The sequence below is a fragment of the Tupaia chinensis genome, unplaced genomic scaffold (genome assembly GCF_000334495.1).
Source record: "Tupaia chinensis unplaced genomic scaffold, TupChi_1.0 Scaffold000674_1, whole genome shotgun sequence".
Classification (NCBI taxonomy): Eukaryota; Metazoa; Chordata; class Mammalia; order Scandentia; family Tupaiidae; genus Tupaia; species Tupaia belangeri.
This window is the reverse complement of record NW_006160197.1, coordinates 1,318,436-1,341,409: the sequence shown is the minus strand read 5'-3', so window position 1 is coordinate 1,341,409 and position 22,974 is coordinate 1,318,436. Positions and strand designations below refer to the sequence as shown.

Sequence of the window (22,974 nt, the reverse complement as noted above, 5' to 3'; positions counted from 1 at the left end):
TAAGAGGAGACATTCTTAGATATTTTGAATTAAGCAACTCAATGTGTTCTCTTGAGGAGAATCTGAAGCGATATATTTCATTATTACTTACTAACAACTTCTAACAGTATCTTTTAAATGCTATATTCTTAAAGCAAAGACTGTTTCAAAGACCCTCAAAGTTCAAGAATAGCTGTTTATTACTTCCATCCTATAATATTTATAATTACTAAGAGCAAAACCATACCTAGTTTATAGAAATCAGGTAACAAAAAAAGTCTTCAAATCATTCTATCAAAAGAGATTTCAATAACACATTTTACTTGAGCAACCAGAGTACATGTTTAATTTTAAGATATTAACTCAAAGCAGGTAATGTCATCAATACCAGAATTATAGAAACACATTGACACAAATACCCATTCCATAACTCTGTGCCATCTTTCAACTTTATTCTCTACAAGTCTGTCTTTATTCTCTGACTCCTATCCCATATTTTTTACCCTCAGTTTTGTTCTGTTTTTTTTTTTGGAGAGATTTTCACTGTAGGGCACGTGCGCTTGCCAGACAGAGAGAGAGACATAGAGACAGAAAGCGAGAAATCACCCCCCAGGGGGGATGGTCACGCCACAATCCCTTCTCCTCCATTCTCCTCTCGGGATCTTGGGCACGCATGCACACGCGCCCGGCGTGAGTTTTTTAAGCCACCAGGTCCGGGACACGAACTGCAGTCGACTACGTGGGAGTCCAGCAACATAGCCATTACGCTAACTGCTGGTTCCCTTACCCTCAGTTTTTTGAGAGAAACATGCTTTCTCCTGACCCAGGACTTTTGCACATGCTGCTTCCTCTGCTTTTAACACTATTTTGCTAACTTCTACTTCTCCCCCCTCAAAACTCACATAAGCCATTATTTCTGTGGGAAGCATTCAATGACCCTCTCAGTTTAGGCCAAGTCCTTTGCTCTACGCATGTGTGTGTGAGACTATGTAATTATTACCTCTCACCACTACTCCTCACAGTGCTGCATGGTATCAGGGACCAGGAGAGACCTTCCCATATAACCCTGGCAGTTAGTGCAGTGAGGATCACACAATGAACCATGAAAAAATCATTTTAGTGATGAATGAAACCACCATGTATAGCCCTATGAGATGGCAATAGGGATTCAAAATAGGAGCGTTGAATCTTCTAAGTTTGAAACCTGGTGGGCAAGAGGATGACATACATGGACCGAACAGAAAAAATACAGGCAAGTTTACATGACGAATAGTAGATTAGGTGACTTCTGTGGCCCATTTCAAACCTAGGATTCACTGAAAACTTAGAAAGAAGGTAGAGAAATATCAGTTGGGACAAATATGAGCAAAGATACTGAAGAATGAAGGAGCAAAACATTCCAGGAACAGCTGACACAGGGACTGGGCTATGAGGAATAAGCGAGGAAGTGCTTGGAGACATGGGGGAGTGGAGCCCACACTTAGAACTGCAGTACACTAGATTCCATCAGGGTAAACTAGACAGAGGGCTGCCAGACTAGGGCTTAAGTTTTTTTTTTTTTTTTTAGAGGTTTTTGTTATAGGGCGCGTGTGCTCGCCAGACAGACAGAAAGAGACATAGAGACAGAAAGAGAGAAATCATCCCACAGAGGGGATGGCCACGCCACAATCCCTTCTCCGCCATTCTCCTCTCGGGATCTTGGGCACGCACGCACATGCGCCCGGCATGAGTTTTAAGCCACCAGGTCTGGGACATGAACCGCAGTCGACTACGTGGGAGTCCAGCGACATAGCCATTACGCTAACTGCTGGTCCCAATAGGGGCTTAAGTTTTAAGAGACATAAATGACAGGGTACCTTTCTTTACATTTGAAGCTTTTTGTGGTTATTTAGCTGATCAGTTTATTATTGATAGTCCCATCAATGTTTGCTGTTTGAGTCTTGGACCCAGTGGCTTGAAACTCACATTGGGTGCATATGTTTGCTTGCCCAAAATCTGGAGAGGGGAATAGAGGAGAAGGGATAGTGGTGTGACCATCCCCGCTGGGGGTGATTTCTTGCTTTCTGTCTTTCTCTCTCTCTCTAGGGAGTACATGCACCTTATAGCAAAAATCTCTCAAAAAAAAAAAAAAAAAGAAAACAAATTAAACAAAGAATGGCTGTAAATACAAAACTAGGTTACAAAATGACAGTTTTATATAAATATGATACAAACTGGTAAGCTAATAGGACAAATAACCACATGGTGACTTAATAATTTAGAAAAGGGTTCAGGTACAAGTAACAAAAAACTGCCCTATGGGGATGTATTTATTTCTTTATCTATTGGGGTTTATTTATTTATTTTCTAACATCAAAGCCAGGGACAGACAGCTCAGGGTCTATTAAGGCAACTCCTTCCGTTCTTCCATAGAAGAACCTCTGACCCTTGAGGTGTGGTTCTCCAAGTGGAACATCCCCACACTTCTGAAAAAATGTGACCTACTCTATACATTTGTATGTTCTCACATTTCTATAGGAAAATCATAGTGTTATGTCTGGAAAATGGGATGAAATGATTCAGAATTAGGGACCTGTGTCATTACACTCCACAGAGAGCTTTCAGGAGCTCTGGGTATAAATTCATAATGTAGGAATGAAGTTGTAAGATGTATTACTTAGTTTCTCATCCAGCAGCAGGCTAAAGAGACCTCATGAGGCCTTGCTTCTGGTGATGTCCTAAATGTGGTATAAAAAGGGGATTCAGCATCACCTCACTTGGTGGCATGGGTCAGTGACACTAGACTCAAAGCACATCTAGGCTCCAACCCAGAGAAGAAAGCCTGCAAGGAAGGGGTGTCTTCAAATACCTCCTAGAAAGTCATCTACTTGACTGTGATCTCCTACTGTATTTTTTACCTTTTCCTCTCTTCCTGTCTTAGGCCAAGAGTCTGAGGGACTGCTCCTTTATTGGGCCTCTTACAGGGTAAAAAGAAGGTCCCTAACTCAATCGGGGGTTCAATTTTACAAAGAAAGAAAATGGAAGCTCTTTGAGTTTGCTCTATTAAGTGGGAAAAAAAAAGGCAAAATAAGATAAAGACTAACATTAAACATTAAGTTAAAATATCCCAAGCTATGTCATATACACACATGTTATTTTAGGACCTAAATCCAAAGTGAATACTAAAGAGAGAGTCAAATCACAAATCCCACACTAATCTTTCCAATGACTTCATCAAAACAGTGTTTTCTGAAGCTCCAGTGTTTTTAAAACTCATCCAATTCCAGATGCCAGTGTTAACTAATTCAACTTTGAAATGAAAAAAAAATCTTCCCAAGTGCTAATACTTATTCATATTTAATTAGAAAACCACTGGCCGTGCTTATGTTGGACACAATGTTATTCTAGTATCTGATTTCAGTTTTTAAGCAATAGTTTATTCCCAGAATAACCATAAGTCATGTCTAAGTAAAAAAGTTAAAAATTGGCTCACACGGTGAGAAAGGACAACTGGGGAGGGAGAAAAATGCTTAGAAGAAAGAAGAGAAAAACACAGGAGAAGAAAGGTACTATTTATTAAGGCCCAAGACACCTCAGACTAAATTGTGATTATTGTGCTGTCTGACATCAGCCGAGGAGCTACTTTATTTCATTCATCATTCAAAGCACATTTTTCACAGTTACGTTCGCTGAAACTGGCATGTAACTTTATGTAATTTTATTTTTCTTCATTTTTCTAACTATTTAGTGGATATCAGTGCAAAGTATGTACAGAGCATATGCCTGTGAAAGAAATGGAGTGAATATCTGGTTAGACGTGTTCTTAGAGAGCACTCCTGACACCCTCTCATTTTACAGATAAAGAAGCTGAGGCTGGAGAGGATCTCAACTGCCCAGGGTCCAGCTTGCTCCTGGCAGAGTCAGCCACAGAATCCCATCTCTGGGCTCCTGCCTGATGCTGTGTTCTCTCCACTCTGCCAGCCCAACTTTACACTGCTTTAAATTGCTGTTTCCACACGTGTTGGATAAAAGTGTCAGATAAATAAAGGCTATGGGAAAAAATACATATATACCCAAAAGCATTTAACTTTCTGAATATCTAAAAAGATTGCTTTTCTTTGTTTTTTCCTTTCGTTTTTCTCAGCAGCTTGCCAGAAAAATTGCTAGTACTAAAATAGCCAGCAGAGGGAGTCTATTTCTCAGTTGGTGCAAATAAAGAAAACACAATGATTTGAAAATTACAACCATAGCATTGTTAACCCTATGGAGCTCCTGCTTGAGATAACCACAAGATTAAATCTTTTTTTTTTAACTATTTTAACTTTAAAGTAAACAATTTCTACATCTTAAGCTATAATAATTATATACACATACAATGTATGTAAGAATTATACATAATATATAATGATTATACACACCTCCTCAGGAATGTTTTCTGGAACTTAAGCTCAAAGTTTCTCTGAAACTCAGAATAGTGATTTTTAACATTTTTCTTCAAATGTTGACAGAACTACTCTAGCTAATTTGACTTCTGAAAACATAAAATAATACTCCCTGTATTTTCCCAGGTATATATCTATATGCATATATACATATATACACACATATATAAACACACATGCATATATGCATGTCTGATTAGGAGACCATCATTATTTTCTGACAATGCAATTTTGGCCAAAGAAGTTTTGAATTCTTCTTTTGGAACTGTCTTAAGAGCAAACATGTTCAATATCCTGCAGGGGTGGAAAATCTTTATCCTTTCTGAGAGTTCAATATACGAAATCACCAAAAATCTTACTTTTTTTTTTTGCCAAAAAGAGATTTTTATTTCCAAGGTTTGGCTTGGAGGACTGGGGCAGGTCCAGGAGAGCCAGTCCAACAGACAGCCCCGAGTGAGAGTCTGAGACTGTTCATCAGCTCAGCTATTTTTAATCTGCCATCACTGCCAAGTGTGGACCATGCCCTGTGGTTAACAAAATAACACGAGTCTCAGCGCCTGTTCTCATAGTAGTTCAGTCCAGCTGTTCACAGTGGGTGGAGAGCTCAGGAGTCTGCTCTATGATGAGAGCCTAGGTCTGGTTTATCATAAGTTAAAAGACAGATTCCTCATTCTGCAAAATGGACAAAATGCTGGCAAAGCGACAGCACTTGGTTAATATTAATAATTATTAACGTTTGAAAGCAAAATATGGCATTTATGAGTAAGTCCCCAGAAACCTACACAGTCCTAGTGAAAGAAATTCCAGCACATTGGTTTAGTCACTGAGTCTTTAAGGCAAGGTCAAGATTGAGTGCATGACAGGGAAAAATAACTAGCCGACCAAAAGGCAGATGAGTAGAGCAGATGGGAGCTGTCCCATAAATGGACTACAGGTGTGAGGAGAGAGTCCAGCAGCCTTAGTGTGGAGAACAGCTATGCCAACTGTGCCCAGGAGATCCTGAGAGGGACCCTCCTGTGGGGAGTGGAGCAGAGGCCAGGCTCTCAGGCCTGCCCCTGTCATTTACTAAGGAGCACTTTGGAGGAGACACCTAAGTTCTGAAAGCCAATTTTCTTCTTCTAAAAGTGGGTTTGGCCACCAACCTTGTAGGGTTCTTCTGCGGATTAAAGAGAATGTGTAATCAGTCACTGGTTTTATTTTCATGGGTCTGTGTGGAAGGCGGTCAGGATACCAAATTGCCTACAGCGCCAAGTTGGAGTTGGATAAATGTAATGAAATGGGCATGTTTTGGCTGTTCACCCCAGGGGATGAAACTTGCGAAAAATGAAAGAAAAGCAAGAGATAGACCAATGTTGAGAAGGATATGCCAATAATAGGTCTGAGTCTGAAGAACACAATCCTGATTTTACAAAAGCTGTGCTTTCCAGCCCTGTGCCTTCTCCTTACTGGGCACCTACATCCTCCCAGGATGATCAAAAGGGACACAGCCCAGCCATCATATGGCTAACGTACTAGACAACTACCTTTTGTCTACTGAAGCAAGTCAACAGCTTTACCTCTTCCAAATACATAACCCAGAAATCCCTGCCCAATACTCCCTAAAACACTGACTGAAAGAGTAATCTCCCTACCTATCTCACTGTATGTAAATCTGTTTCCAGATTTTAAAAACATTCATCAGCACTTGACAGTTGGATTTATTTTTTAATTAATTAACTAATTAATTATTATTAATTTGCATAAAGCACATGCATTCAAGAGAGAGAAAGTAAACTGCCAGGTCCGGGACTCAAACCGTAGTCAGCCATATGGGAGTCACCGCTGCACCATCTGCTGGCCCCCGGTTTTTAAAACTTCAAATTAGAGTTCTCCTGAAGTGACAGGAAGGAAACCACTGGAACAAGCATTCAAAAGGCCCCGGCTGCCTTATATGTAGGACAACCACTTTGTCTTTGATTCATTCACTAGAAAGGTACTTTTAAATAACCACTTTAGTAGGACAGGGAACAGAAAATTTTAATTCTTAGTAGCAGGGAGATTGTAAACTGTTTCTGAAACTGGTAAAATATGCCCTTTCACAGGTGAGGAGAGACGGAATCCACATTTGTTGGGCTTTAACTGTTTTCAATACTTTTCAATATTTATCCTATTTAATCCTCACAACTGTTCTGGAGGAACCATCATTGTCCCCAAGACAGAAACCGATGCTCAGAGAGGTTTAAAAGAATTAGTCCAAAGTCACATCATTGGCTCAGAACCAAGATTTCCTGGCTCTAAAACAAATACACAAGCTCTACTACATCACACTTCCGAACACTCACTTTTCAAAGTAAATATTTTGTGAAAGTATAAAAAATCATTATTCATCCGTTTGGCACCTTTCCTGGGTGAATATGTAAATAAAGTATCCTGTATAAAAATTAAAAGGGCAGAATAAAAGTCAAGGTTTAGCAAGAATGAGAACACTGAATAAAAAACAGTAACAAGAGTCACTAAGCACTTCACTGCTACCTTTCAAGCAGTTCCACCGTCTAAACTCAGGTCACCATCTGTGGACTCCCATTAACTTTTGCTAATCAGGAAATCCCTCCCCTCGCTTACTACACCTACTTTCCCCATAAAACAAAAAACAGAATACATGTGTTCAGAATGTATAACTCTATTTCATATCTGCAATCCCCAAAACAAAAATTTGAGAGGCAAATAGTTCCTGAATGTCTACTCTATTTGAGGCACTTGCAGTGGAGATGACAAGTTTCCTTCCAATTGCCACTCTTCTACCCTTCCTTCCTAATTAGTTTGATTCTGCTGAGGAGGGAGCGTGCTGAACTTGAGGCCTGCATTTCTTCCTTTCTCTTGTATTAAGAGGTGGCTTCAAAACAATCCTGACCAATCAGATGAAGCAGACTCCTGATTATTCCAGTATGACAAGCTAGCATAGAATAAAACTAGCCTGGCTGCTCCCAACTCTTCCCACTTTCTATTCCAAGACTGAACAGGATGGCTGGAGACAGACATTTATCTTTCCATAAAAGAAAAGGGGTGGGGGAGCAGCAGATGGTGTAGTAGTTAAGGTGCTGGACCACTACATGGCCACCCATGGTCTGGGTCCTGGACCTGGCAGTTTGAAGATTATGCCAGGTCCATGTGTGCATCCCCAAAATCCCAAAGGGAGAGTGGAGGAGAAGGGCCTGCAGTGTGGTCATCTCCCCTGGAGGAGATTTCTCACTTTCCCTTTCACTGTCTCTCTGTCTCTCTCAGGTGAATGCATGTGTCCTATGGCAAAAACCTTAAAAATAAAAATATGTAAATAAATAAATAAATAAAAAGTGAAAAGGGCCCAGTCCAGCTAATAGCCTGGTGGTTGGGGCCACTGGATCTCACATGGCCAACTGTGCAGTTTGTTTCCTGGACCGATGGATTGAAGAACACACTAGGCATGTGTGTGCATGTCCAAAATCCTGAAAGAAGGGAAAGATGGAGGAGAAGGGTTGCATCATGGCCATCCCTCCAAAGGATGCTTTCTCACTTTCCCTCTGTCATTTCTCTGGACAGCATATGTACCCTACTCCAAATTTCAAAAAGAGAGTAGAGAGAGAGAAGAAAGAAAGAAAGAGGAAAAGAGAAAGAAAGAAGAAAAAAGGACCCAAACTAGAGAAGAACAATACAAAACAAGACGGCCTGAGGATTATTAGGTATTATCAATTAGGTAATATCATTAGCTTTGGACTCATCTTTTTCATAAAACGAAAGAAAAATAAATCTTCCCTGTTTAATTGACTGTCCTTGGAGTTTTTTGGTTATAGGAAATCCTGCCAATAACTGACAAAGCACTTTATTTAAAGGTCTGTTCCCTTAGAAGAGTAAAACCTAGTTGTAATACCAAAAAAAGTGCCAAATTTAAAAAATAAAATTGTACAAGATACACAAAAATAAATAAGGTATACAGAGAAGACTAAAAGCCAAATCTGAAAACCCAAGAAGCATAAGAAACACACCTATGTTTGATTAACAAAACTTACCTATTAAAGGTAATATATCAATATAGTTGATGTCACAGGGTAATCGTTACTGAGTAAACAAATCAGTAGCAAGGCTATGCCCACTGATATTAAATCCAGATGCCATGAAGATAAATGTAAAAAGAAAGGTTTTAGGATGAGACTGTAGACTAAGCTGATGACTAAACAATCATTTGGGAGAGTAAACATGAATCTGGAGCTGTCTATACGGTATAGAGCACGATCTTGGGAGAGGAAATAGAGACGAGTGTTAAATGTTTGAAGGAGGAAGAAAACAGTGCTATACTGGAGGCCCTGGGTGAAGTCGGGCAAGCCACAGAGAACCAGGCTCTGAAACAAAGCAAACACTAAGTTTGGACTGATTGTGTTTATGTATAAAAGTTTCTGGGAAAAATAATGATAAGGTGATTTTTATTCTTACTTTTACAAATTGTTCCCAGGAAAGCATAGCAATAATTCTAACTGTATGAAGAAGGAGGTGGTTATAACAAGCTATTCTCTTGTATGAATGGGGAATTAGATCTCATAAATGTCATTTCCCCATTCAACTCATGAACTTACAATTTTGAAAAGAATGTGATTCTTAAGAAATATATATTGTAAAAATTGGGGCCAGCAGATGGCATAGTGGTTACATTGCTGGACTCCCACATAGTCAACTGTGGTTCGAGTCCCAGACCAGGTGGCTTCAAAATCATGCCAGGCATGTGTGTATATGTGCCCAAGATTCCAGAAGGAGAATAAAGGAGAAGGGACTGGAGCACGGCCATTCTCCCTTGGTGGTGGTGGGGGAATGTGATTTCTCACTTTCCCTCTCACTGTTTCTCCAGTGAATGCACGTGCCCTAAGGCAAAAACTCAACAACAATAACAACAAAAAATAAAGAAAAGAAACATATCTTTTAATAGTTATTTTATTTAACTTTATTTACTAAAAATAAAGAAAAGAAACATATTTTTTAATAATTATTTTATTTAACTTTATTTATTTATTCATTTACTTATTTATTTTCAATTTGGTCAGAGGGGAACAGAGTGAGAGAGAGAGAGAGAAAGCAAGAAAGAAAGCCACCACGCCCAGGACTCAAACTGTGATTGGCCATGTGGGAATCCAGTGCTCTTACCCACCATGCCACCTGCTGGCCTCGAAAAGAAACATATATTGTAGGAAGTATCTCTTTTTTTCTTTGAGATGTCAGAACACACTTCAGGATGTGTTGTGCTTATGAATATCTCTCATAATTGTAATGTGAAGAATCCAAAAATGCTTGTAAACATAACTTGCAAAACAACAATAATCTGATAGAAGCATGAAATATGCCTACCCAGAGAATGAGGACATGGACATCTAATCGTCTGAACTTTCAGCCTTTCTGTGAAAGAAGGTACAAATTATATTGTACTTAGGTTATCCTTTACAATACTTGAGTATTTTGCTAACTCTTTGAGACTGTAAAATGCTTCCTTCATACATTATACCAGTCTAAAGTTCCAGGTATTAATTGCCTTTCCAACATGTACATGTGCATGCACATGTGGCTAGTAATAATTGAATATAAAATGTTTTCTACTCTGGACTATATAGAAGTTGATGGGGATGCAGAGGATGATGAAAAGATTTGCTGAAGCTAATTCCAGACTTGAAATTGAATGGCAATTATATACACCAAAAGACAATTTTATTAACATGTTAATTTCAGCTGTTAACATGTATCTAGGAGAAACACACTGGAAGTCATAAGACCTAGATTCTATTTCTAGCTTAGCCATTGACCTTCTGGGTGACCTTGCATAAGTCACTCAACACCTAAGAGTCTCAGTCTTTTCATGTGCATTGAAAAAAAAAAGACACAACTTTCTCAAAGTTATTTGAGAAAAATGCTATGAGGTAAAAGGTGTGGTCATCTCCTCTGGGGGAGTGATTCCTGACCTTCCCTCTCACTGTCTCTGTCTCTGTCTCTTTCCAGCAAATACATGTACCCTAAGGCAATTTAAAAAAACGATTCGCTTAGAATATTTGGAGATGGATCTGAGAGATATAAAGTCCTCTTCACTCGAACCCTGCTTCATAAGAATTGGGGAAAGGAGAACCTAATAAAATTAGATGAACTCAAAAATATCTAATTCACTTGACAGAGAGTATGCCAAAATACCGTCTTCCTCAAAGATCAAAGTGTACTTACTCTGCAACAAAAAAGATATATACCATGTGAAGGACCATGTTTAAAACTCAAGTTCTTAACCAGTCCCAAGAGAATCTTACGACCAATTAGATCAGACAAGCTAGCTGATAAGAAAATTAATCCCTAGAGCTGTTGAGCATTTATGAAATGCTCTGGGCCTTTCAATGATTAGGATTCCCATTGGAAATTTATCTTGCAAGAGTAACTCATTTAGGAAGAGCAGACTACATGCTAAACCTAAGGAAAAAGCATCTGCCTTCTTGGGAAAAGGAGAAGTTGCCTCTCAAATACACTGAGATCATTTTAAATTATGGCATGGACAGAAAAATACAAGTTAATTAGAAGTGTAAAATAATTTCCAATATTTAAAGAAAAAAATAAAAATAAAAAAAAACCTTAGTCATGGTATGACCAGAGCAGATGGAAGTTTTTTTGTCAGAAAAATATTCAATTCCTAAAATAAAACATATTAACATTTCCAGAGCAATTCAATAGATAAATGGATTCTCTGGAGGTTAAAAGGTCAGGAGAAAGAAAATGAATATGTGCTTTCAGCAAATACTGATGTGCTACTTTATAGGAACACTTAGTATGTGCACTCACTGAAAAGCATAACGTAAATTTAGGCAGGGGTATTGACTTAAATAATTACTATAACAGGAACCTGACACAAATCTTAACATTAAAAGAGAGACAGAGAGACAGAAACCACAGTGATGCACTCGCTAGCAGCTCAGATCAAAACTTCAATAATAATCACAGCTTTTTAGAGGAATCTTGTTTTGCTACTTGCCAGTCAATGCTAAAAGTTATTTTCTAGCCAAGATTTTACTCATACCAATTTTTCTTAGACTAACTGCTCAAAGTCCTTGAAAATGACAGCATCTTTTTCCAACGTTTTACAATCTATCTAAAGAAATAAATGGCTTGCATATTTTACTATAATTATAAAAAAATAAAATGTATTATTTGGTTTACCATATTATAGACACAAATAAGACCGAAGAGATCAATTACTGAAAATGCCTCAGCTATTATCATACAGATGAGGATATAAAAGACTCAGAGAGGTTAAGTAATTTACCTGAGGTCACACAGCTAGTAAATGGAGAGGCCAGATGGCATGCTTTTTTTCATACCAAGATGTCGTCAAAACAAACCACATGAAAAAAATTTCTTGGTCAAGCTAAACTGCAATATTAACAGGGTAACTCAAACATAAGAAGACAGATTTGGCTTATGTTAGTATACACTTACATACCTCAATGAGTCAAAGAACCTATAATACTTTATAGGTTCATTACACTGCTAAATTCAATTCAAAATAAAGATTCAAGCTCAGAGTAAATGCTGTTAATTAAACTTGCTTAAGATGAGAGAAAGGCATCAAGAAAGATAAAGAACACATGCTGGCAAAATTACCACATAATTATTCCAATCCCAAGTAAAATATCCTTAATAAATGAATGGACTATTGTATAAGAAAATAAACTGAAAATCTAAAAATTAAAAGCTATAAAAAAGAGACATATCTTTTTAAAAAAATCCTAAATGTTAGAATTGTTGTGTTACAAATAAATTAAAACATGACCTTTGACAATGGAATGCACTAATAGTTAACAGTTAACTATTAAATGCTGAGTACAGAATAAACATTACAGTTTCTGGTGTCACCAAAACCATTTGGAAAACATACGCCAAAAATGCACTTTAAAATGCTTTCTTTCTCCATGCAACAGACTTGATCCTTCAAGGAGTTCAAGGCAATGTTCTTATTGGGTATATTTATAAGAGAAATTTAGTACAATGACATTACATAGTGTAAATATCACTGCATAAAATGCAACACTGCAAGTAAGACAAGAAAATTAACTTTAAGAAAAACTAATGAATATTTTCATATACCAGATTGGGTACATTAACGATTAACAGAAAACTCTTACAAAGAGAAATTTAATGGAAAGTTTTTCTTTAGTAACAGGCAGACACTCAATAGAAATGGGTAGAAGCTTTAGGATAATAAACTGGTGCCACATCTTTAAATACTAAGACAATTAGAGAGTTCATTCAACAATGAAGAAACGGATGTATTATGAATCACAGTGAAACAAAGAAACCGTTCCTCAATAAACAAATATAAAACATAATAGTTAGCAGATTTCCTATTGAACTAAAAGCAAAGAAGCCTGAAATTACAGTAGAAGGAGAGGGGGAAAAAAGGTTTCAATACAGTCTAAATCACAATGACCTGAAATCGAGACCAAACTGCTTTTACATGGAGGATTTTTACTATAGCGATATTCTAGCGCAGTATTTTTTCCTAGTTTAATTCCAATACTAAGTCTTTTAATTATCTATAGTCCCAATGAATTATAGCCTCTCTTTCAAGGATATGTAACTAAAGCCTCCAACATATTAATAATCACACCATAACAGAAAAAAAAAAGGCAGGAAAATTAAAGGGAAAAAAGGCAAAAGAAGGCACATACCCTTTTCTGTAGAACTATTGGCGTTATTGCAGGCAGAGTGACTCTTCTTGCACTCAAACTCATGCCTGCTCTTCTTAGAACGATCCCTTCTTGTAGATCATGGGCGAAATGAAAGAAATCTTTTACAGTGACTCCTTGGGAACCTCAGAGCTCAGTGCAAAGAAACAACTAGGAAAGTAATAAATGTCACCCTGCTTATGTGATTCCAATCTACCCAAAGCCAATTAAGGATGGCTGTGGGACAGGGCAAGGCAGCAACCAATCAAATCCCGGAAAACTCCGCCTTTGTCCTTGGAAACACATTCTGATACTTTTGTTTATGATATTTAAAGAACCAGATTAACAGGCATCTAGTTCACTTAACTTTTTTTTCCAAAACAGTGCAATTCAATGCCATCTTTGTTGACTAGGCAGTTATGCCTTTACTAAAGCATTTCAACATATGGCAGATAAGAAAATGTTTACATTAGTCTATTTAAAGCACATAAATATGCAAATGAACTGAATTTACTTCTGCTATTCATAAAATTGATGAATGAGTGGATTGTAACATATTACATGAGGCACAAAAAATAATCCTGAAGTTAGAATCGGTCTCATACTAATTTTTATGTTATAAGAAAAGATTTTTTAATATACATTGATACATTACATCTCTTAAACAACCAAAATTTTTGTATTATGGACCTTTCAGTTATTTTAATTTACATACTGTTAAGTATATCACCTGTTAAATATTATCTATCAATCAACCTAATAATGTAAATATAAAGGGAGTATTCAATTATAATATATATGAATCTCAAACACTTCTTTTTCTTAAAAGCACCTATCTGTGTAATTTAGCATGCTTTATTCAATTAAAATATTTTTAATAGCCACTGATCAATGCCCTCAAAAAATTTAATAATTTTTCTTATAATAACTAAAAACTGTATTTTAGTATTTTGGTGGTTGGAAACAGGTCATTACTGAAAATACTGGTACTTAAACAAGTTTCATAAAATCTAAATAAAAATTAAAGAAGCACTGAAAAATGACAAAATACATTACAAGGTTAAACTAATCTGACTTTTTGTAATTGTCAAGTCATTTCATAGAACCTACTTGGTGCTCAACTCTGACCCACCGAATGACCCACTGCCTTCAACAGGAGAGGAACCCCTTGTAATTTCTAGATTACAACGTCACTGCTCTAGTAACAGGCAAAATGGAAGATTCTGGATAAGCCAGATACAGACTTTCCATTTCATTATCTAGACTGCTACTAGACGGGGTTGACTTCACAGCTTTACACTTGAGTATGTTTTGTATGTGTCATGAGCTCACATGCCTCAAAAGAAAAAGACACTACAACTTCAGGGTTACCTACTTTGAATTTCAAAACTTACAGTCTCTCTTAGAGTGGTAATCGGGGTGTGTACATTTAATATAAAATTCAGACAGATGTAGGTGGTAATTGGAGTATGTACATTTAATATAAAATTCAGACAGATGTATTGAGTTGTCAGAAAAGTCATGACATCTTTTTCTATGCTTTTCTATGCAAAAAAAAAAAATCGTCATGACTTTTCCAATGACCCAGTTGTTTAGGGGCATCAATCTGATTCTTATCCAATTAGGACTGGCATGGTCTTTTGATTAGAATTTTCCACATGCTCTTTATATATATATATATATATATATAAATTTTTCCATGAGACAGAGCAAGAAAGACAGGCACCCCCAACAAAGTTCACACCATCATCTGCCTGCAGTCTCAGCCAGCCTGGATCAGAGACACATACACACATGGCCAATGTGTACAAAGAAACTCTGAGATGCAAACCCAACCCAGAATCTTCCTGTATGGGTAGAGTATTTCAAAGTGTTGAGTTATGGCTGCACCTCCAGCTGGTCCTATTATGTATTTTAAAAGAGAATTACCAACAAAAATCTACTAATAAAGGCATGGAGGTTACCATTTCTGAAGTAGAAGATTCTAGTCTAACCTTGAGCCACTTTTAGGAAGCAGCTAAAAACAAAGTCCATGATAACTACACAATTTCTAGATTATTATACATAGTATTTTTCCCCCAATTTAGTCTTTGAATTTTACAAAGTGTTCTCTCTCTGTTCTCAAAATTTTATCGAAATTTCACCATAACCAAAATAAAGCATTTCACTAAGTCACTAAGCGAAGTACCCATTATGTGTCAAGCACTGTGTTAATCAGTAGAACACGCTACTGAATAAGATAGGGTCACTGTCTCATAGTGGAGCAGAGAGATATTAGTTTTTAAATTAAAAATAAAATCACCATAATAGTAAGCCAAATAATAGGGGTGTACCAAGGTAAAAATAAATAAATAAATAAACCCACACATTGGGTGAGATCAGGGCAGATAGATTTTTAAGAAGAAATGAAGGGACCAGCAGTTGGCACAATGGCTATGTTGCTGGATTCCCACAGGGTCGACCACGATTCAAGTCCGGGACCTGGTGGCTTAAACTCACACCAGGAGCGCATGTGTGTGTACTCAAGATCCTGAGAGGAGAATAGAGACGGGATTGTGGTGTGGCCATCCCCCTGGGGGGTGATTTCTCACTTTCTGTCTCTCTGTCTCTCACTGTCTTTCTGCCGAGCACACATGCCCTATATCAAAAACCTCTCCAATAAATAAATAAATAAATAAAAAGAAAAAGAAGAAAATGACATCTGCTTTGAAAAGTGATTAGGAAGAAGGAATACACATAACCTGAAAACATATGGATATAGAATGAAGGTCTCAGAGTTGACTCCAAGGTGTTACATCTAAGTGACTCAAAAATTAGAAATGTTTTTTCATATCATACTAGAGAACCTGTGAAACACTAAAATAAGACCAGCAGGTGTCACAGTGGTTAAGGTACTAGATTGCATATGGCTGACTCTGCAGTTTGAATCTCAAATCTCAAAACTCAGTCTCCGAGTCTGAGAATCGCAACAGGCACATGTGCATACATGCCCCAAATCTTAAGAATCAAATGGAGAAGGGATGGGAGCATGACCATTCCTCCAAGGAGTGATTTCTCACTTTCCCTCTCTGACTTTCTCTGTCTCTTTCCAATAAGCATACATGCCCTATGGCAAAAAATCTAAAAACAAACAAACAAAAACACTAAACTGAACCATTCAAGTCAAAACAATGTCTGGGTCCTGTATTAATTGCAATGCAATGTACCCACCCTATAAAGGCCTTAAAAAAAAACTTGCCAGACAACCAACTGTTGAATGTGATAGGCTATCTTTATGTAACACTTGAAATTTAAGTTTCTAAATTGTTAGTGTAGACCATGAAGAGCAAAATTGGGTCTCCTGTGACTCTTTTTCACTAAAAAAGTTAATGTTCTTTGAAAAATGAAACTATGAAACTTAACATATACTTCTCATAGTCAGCAAACTGAAAAACTAATGAGATGAAATGCACACTTCAGAAAGGTGCAGGCTAATTTTCAGCAATTATTTTCAGGTGTACATATTGACTATCTTGCTTAGTTATTTTAGACACTGCTTCCAATTTTTAATTTTAGTCTATCATGTTTATCATTGTTCATTACAAATGCTTTCTCCACTCACTAACCTCATCAAATGAGCCTTAATTTTTTTCAGTTGCAAAATGGAGATGACTATGACCAACACTGTTGTAAAGATCAAGGAAATTAAGTTTGACTAGCGCCTGGAAGAGCCCAAGGCAGGTACTGAAAAAGCATGCCTTAAACTACTGGAGAGGACTAGTGTACAAGGGAGGGTCTGGGCAGAAGAGCAAATGCTGCATAAGGACCAGACAACCTTTAGGTGGAAGTCCGCCTTTCACACCTCTGCTCCTGCTCAACTTCAACCAACGCTTTCTATGCTCCCAAAGATATGCTCTATATTTTCATGTATTTATTTATAATGTTCATTAGTTCACTGAACCCCACCAATCTTTCAAGGTCCAAGTTAGGTGACACTTCTTCTGAAAGTTTCATTTTTCATGCAACTTTCAAGGGTCTCTATTTTATAGAAAGAATTCTCATAGAATTGAGAAGTGGAGAGGGCAGAAGAGATAACAGCCAAAATAAAGTGCCTCCTAAGTGTTAAGTACTTTACCTGTATTATTTTATTTTATTTTATTCTACCAACCCTCCAAAGTAGGTCTTATTGAAACCTATTTTACAGATTGACATGACATCTGTCCTTTACATACATCGCTTTTCTCTTTATCATATACCAGTGTATTCTATTAGGTCATCGGGAAAGTCAAGACATATATTTTTGTCTTTCTATACGAAAATGTGTCATGACTTTCCCAACCCAATACTTCTAGCTACTGTTTCCTTTGTGTGTACTCTTTATACCATTTAGAATGCAGGCTACTCGAGTGCAGAGGAATGTCCAACTTTTTCTACCCAGCAACTTTATACAGTGGTTAAAAAAAGTAAGGCTATAGGGGAGAACAATGCTTCTGGATCGCCAAGCCTTATAAATATAATTTTAGCCAACTAGTCTCATGCCTTAAAGGAAATACAACTTTCTCGGATCTCTCATCTTCTCTAGTACCTTGTGCTCTTCTGCTACCCATTTAGGATAGCCCGTTGCCTGTCCTGGTTCATCATCTTCCTCAAACATTCAAATCAAAATTCACTCTTCCAGAAGTCATCTTTTAATCTAAATTATATTATTCCTTGTTTTGAACATCGTGAGTCTGAAACTTTGTTAGGACTGAAACTTTTCCATGTCTCATGTCTTTCCCTGTACTTACTAATACATTGCTTTAGTAACTTACGAACTCTTTCACAGGCCCTAGGTTTCCTGCCCAACAAAAATATAATCCTTAAAGGAGGGATTCAGGCTCTTGTTTCCTCTGCCTGTCCCAGGATAGCTAGCAGGGTGCTCTCTGTACACAGTAGGCATTATGCTCACGTGCAATCAATGTGGAAAGACAAGTCACTCCGGTTACATAGCGGACAAGCCTCCTTTCTCATCTTAACAATTGTTAGCCTTATGATTTATTCTGAACAAAAGCACAGTCTTCTTTACAGGAACATTTGGATATTCTTTCGCTATCTGACATAGTTCTATTAGTGGTCACTAACGTGAACACTAAATCTAAGTGTTCTCCTAAGAACATGGGTGTAGGAAAATCTTAAAATAGAGTGTATGGCAATTAATATATAGTCTATATTTTTGGACATAAATTCAGAGCCCCTCGTTCTATCAGCTTATGTTACTCTAAGGCCCTTCACTTCTCTAAGTATATGAAATGGTGAAGAACTTGATCTGATCACTAACCTATTTCCTCCCTTTACTCTCACAGTTCTTTCCTTCCACTAGGGATATCCAGAATCAATTTGACACCAAAAACAACATTTGTTCTTTCAAAAAAAATCACCAAATGACTTGTAAGCCCTAGTGATGACAAATATTACCAAACCACAGTTTAGTCAAGTATTTTAAAATGTGCCTATCTATTCTATGTCAAAAATTGATTTAGAACAGCATTATTTCTGCCTACCAAAGAACCACTCTCTACAGGAGGGAGCATAAACACTTAAAAACTACTAACAATGTATTAAGTTCTGTAACCGACTACAAAGTGCTGGAATCATAAAAGACAAAGAGCATAACTTTATCATGAGATACCAGACAAATTACCAAATAGAAAAAGGATTGAAGAATGAAAGCAATTCTAAGTTAACAACACACACACACACACACACACACACACACACACACACACACACACTTAAAGATGAATCTGGAAAAACACAGGTGAAAAGACCAGAATAGTCATTTTTACATCCCATTGAGGAATTGGACTCTCATCTTGAGAGGAGAGATGCTTGATAAGACACAAATTTCATCTCAGTGTGGAAGATGAATTATGCCATTTCTAGGAATGTTGAATAGAAAGAAGACCTTTTAGGAACACATTGAAGAGTCTAAGAGAGAAACAAATTTACCAGAGTAGGAAGAATGCAAAATTTCAGAAATTTTAGAGAGGCATAATGAACAAGATCAGGGAACCAGCAGTTAGCGTAATGGCTATGCCGCTGGACTCCCACGGAGTCGACCGCAGTTCGTGTCCCGGACCTGATGGCTTAAAACTCACGCCGGGGGTGTGTGCGTGCGTACCCAAGATCCCAAGAGGAGAATGGAGGAGAAGGGACTGTGGTGTGACCATCCCCTCTGGGGGGTGATTGCTCGCTTTCTGTCTCTATGTCTCTCTGTCTGTCTGGCAAGCACACGTGCCCTATAGCGAAAACCTCTCCAAAAAAAAAAAAAGAACAAGATCAAAAAATATAATACATAAAAGTCATTGAAACTTGTCTCTATATATGAGCTTACAATGTAAATTGTAAGTAATAAAATGAATTACAGGGCCAGCAGGTGGCATGGTGGTTAAGGTGCTGGACTCCCACATGGCTGAATGTGGTTCAAGTCCTGGACCTGGTGACTTGAAAATCATGCCAGGCCCATGTGCATGTGTGCCCAAAATCCCAGGGACAGAATGGTGGAGAAGGGATTGCAGTGTGGCCACTCTCCCCTCTCTCGGGGTGATTTCTCACTTTCCCTCTCACTGTCTGTTTGTCTCCAGTAAGCACATGTGCCCTACAGCAAAAAGCTTAAATTAAAAAAAAAAAAAAGTATAGGCCAGAAAAAATAAAGGTCTTGTTCATACAATATCAAATCTTATATGCTTTAAGACTATTGCTAAAAACAGTGTGAAATTTCAGAGATTAGATTGAAAGAATAAAACAAGCAAAAGCCTACCTTTTCATGCCTCCCTAAAACTTCGAGTGACAAGAAGAGAAAGGAGAAGGGAGTGAAGAGGTTGGAGAAAAAGTAATTTCCTTTCTAAAGAGAAGATAGTTCTTCATTTAAACTTTTTCAACTGTTAAAAAGAATGTCTAGAAGCTATGAGGTCATTGTGACTAGATGATAAAAACTATATGAAATAAGAGCCAGAGCACAAGAGAAGTGATGACGAGGGCAGACCCAGAGAACTGAAGGAGAAAGAAGAGGCAGGAAGGTGGAAGATCATAATTGTTAAATATGGAACTCCATAGTGAAATCACCATTAAGATAAACAGAGACGGGACCAGTGAGATGGAGAATTGTTTTAAACTTTAAAAAGCACATGACACAAACTGAAGGATTTGAGGATAAAGAAGAGAACTGTATACATGTAACTGGAATCCTCACAGATTGAAACCCAAAACAACATAAAAAAAAAAAAAAACTAAATGATACAATGTTAGAAACCATAGTAAAGACTTATTGAAAGGTCACCTGGTTTCCCAGAGAAATGCAGTCAGCACTAAGACACTTCCTAGCAAAGTTACGGAAACCTTTTTGGACAGGGAGGCCAAAGAGGACTCCTAGTTTACAAGGAGGATGGGAACTGGTCTGCTGTCATCCTTCTTGACAGCAACATTCAACAAGAGTTCTGTGGACCTCAGCGCCTTCTAGTATTCCACTGGGGAGAACAGTCAGTGCTCATTAAAACCATTTTTAAGAATATGTTCATTGATTCATTTCTTTCATGGAAGAGAGACAGACAGACAGAGACAGGCACCCACAACAGTCTTCATACCATAATCTACTCTCAATATTTGCCAGCCCAGTTCACATCACACATGTGCACATGCCCAGCATACTCAGGGATGTGAACCCAGGACCTTTCTCATGTAAATACACTTGTATTACTACTGTGTCATCACCTGGCCCCACTCATAAGAGCCTTTAAGAAAGCAAAGATATTCTTCCATGAACAAGAGACACAAAGAGACAGTACCCTCAACAGGGCCTTGGCACCACTATCCACCCAGCTTCAGCCAGCCCTGGAGCACAGGCACACATGTGCCCAACATACTCAGGAATATTTCCAGACATAAACCTTCACTTTCTCATGTGGTTCAGATTTGCAGAGGCACGCCACTATCCAGCACCAAAATTCATTAATTTAGAAGCAGCAGACGATGTTCAAACGTTCAAACACATGCAAACATGCACAATATCTTCCCATGGTGTGTTCTTGAGAAATGTAGAAGATAAACTGCAACCATCCAAGAGATGGGTGGGACAACCAGAGTGAAAGGATTGGATTAAACACTGAAAATAATGGTGGCACTAAATTCTAGTCAAGCACAGGTTCATGTGTCATTATAATAATATACATGTAATGTAAGTCATAACAATATAGAATTGATAAAACTTTTCACTAAAAAGTGAAATTTTGAGGAAGAACATGATATGCAGTATTGGGTATGCAAGCTGACTGCCTTGATAACTAAGATCAAAAGATACTATTTCAAACTGCTAAATCACAGGGCAATTTTAAGTAATTTATTTTATACTGCTAAATGGAGATGGTAGAAAAGAGTGAATGAAGAGGAAAATATTAGTTTAATTATTGCTTCCCCGAGAGGAATAACATATCATTGTTAAAGAAATAAAAGGGTTAAAGATTTTCTAATAGTTACACTTATAATAACAGAAATATAAAATTTTATAAGAAAAAGAAAGTAAACACAAAGCTAAGAAAGCAGAGCACCTCATGGATTTTCTGCCCAAAGTCTATCAATTGAAAAACATTATCTAAAATAATAGTACTAACTCCAAACTTTTATGTTATCTTGGAAATGTTACAGAGCTAAAATCACCTAATAAAAGAAACAAACTTTCAATTGAATCATAAAGCAGATTCCACTCTATTCTATGGGAGAGAGAAACTTGATAGCCAAGTGATTTATAAGTTTGAAAAAATAATAGACAAAGGCATGAGGGACAAATAAGAACAAAGGAAGGGAGGAAGGGGCAGAGGGAGAAATAAATATTATCCCATATTGAATTTAGGAAATAAAAAGAATTTAAAAACCAGTGAAGAAAATACTATGGGACAGCCAGTGGTGTGCTATTTAAGGCAGCTGGATCTCATTTGACTCACTACACTTTGAGTCCTGGACCCTGCAGTTTAAGCAACCTGATGTGCATGTGTGCATGCACACCCAAAATCCCAAAAAGAAAGAATAAATGGAGGAGCAGGGATTGCAGATGACCATTCCCAATGGGAGGGTGCTTTCTCACTCCCCTCAATCTGTGTCTCATTCTGATAAGTGCACAAGCTCTGTGGCAAAACTGAAAATAAGGAAGCACTATAATGGTAGAAGAATACACTACGAGAGTGTGGTTCATAATAAAAAGAATAGAATGATTATGAATAGTTAGGTATTATATAATATGCATTGGCAAAGCAAACTACAGCAGCATAAAGAGAATCAAATGAAAACATATTACTAGTAGATGATTACCCAACTCTATCAAGGCTTGAATCCCAAGGGCATTAAAAGTATTAATAGATAGAGGTCAGCTGCAGAGATGTAGTGTACACAATGTTCTGTGAAGTCAAAGCCATCCTGAGGACCACCTGGACATGCCAGGCACACACCCATGATCCAGACTGGCAGAGGCTGGGGTGGATCATGTCATGAAGATCCTGTTGGTGGTGCCTTTCTCTTTCTGTCTCTTGTAGAAGAAACAAAGAATACACATAGAAAAAAAAAGCCATAATAAATAAATATATATATATATATAATATACACACATATACATATATATGAATAAGCAAATATAATAAAATACATTTATTGTATATCAATGTTTAAAGGAAATCAGATAATAAACATTCTCTTTTAAAAACTGCTTAAGGGGCCAGAAGGTGGTGTGGTGGTTAAGGTGCTCGAGTCCTACATGGTTGACTACATTTCGAGTCCTAGACCCGATGGCTTGATAATCACACTGGGTGCACGTGTGTGCCTGCCCAAAATCCCAGGAAGAGAAAGGAGGAGAAGGGATTGTACTGTCGTCATTCCTTCTG

General features: G+C 37.5%; 1 protein-coding gene across 2 annotated transcripts in view; it reads right to left on the bottom strand.

The window, feature by feature from the left end:
* The window catches only part of GRB14 (growth factor receptor bound protein 14), a 151,173-nt gene that overhangs the window by 73,394 nt on the left and 54,805 nt on the right, over positions 1-22,974 (bottom strand). The window contains exon 1 of one of the 2 annotated variants that reach the window (XM_006160260.3): positions 13,094-13,301. The exons of the other annotated variant lie outside the window; for it this stretch is intronic. Within the exon in view, the coding sequence (XP_006160322.1) occupies positions 13,094-13,156 (63 nt within the window). The 5' untranslated portion in view covers positions 13,157-13,301. Of the gene's footprint in view, positions 1-13,093; positions 13,302-22,974 lie in introns of those variants that run through there. 2 annotated transcript variants of the gene reach the window in all.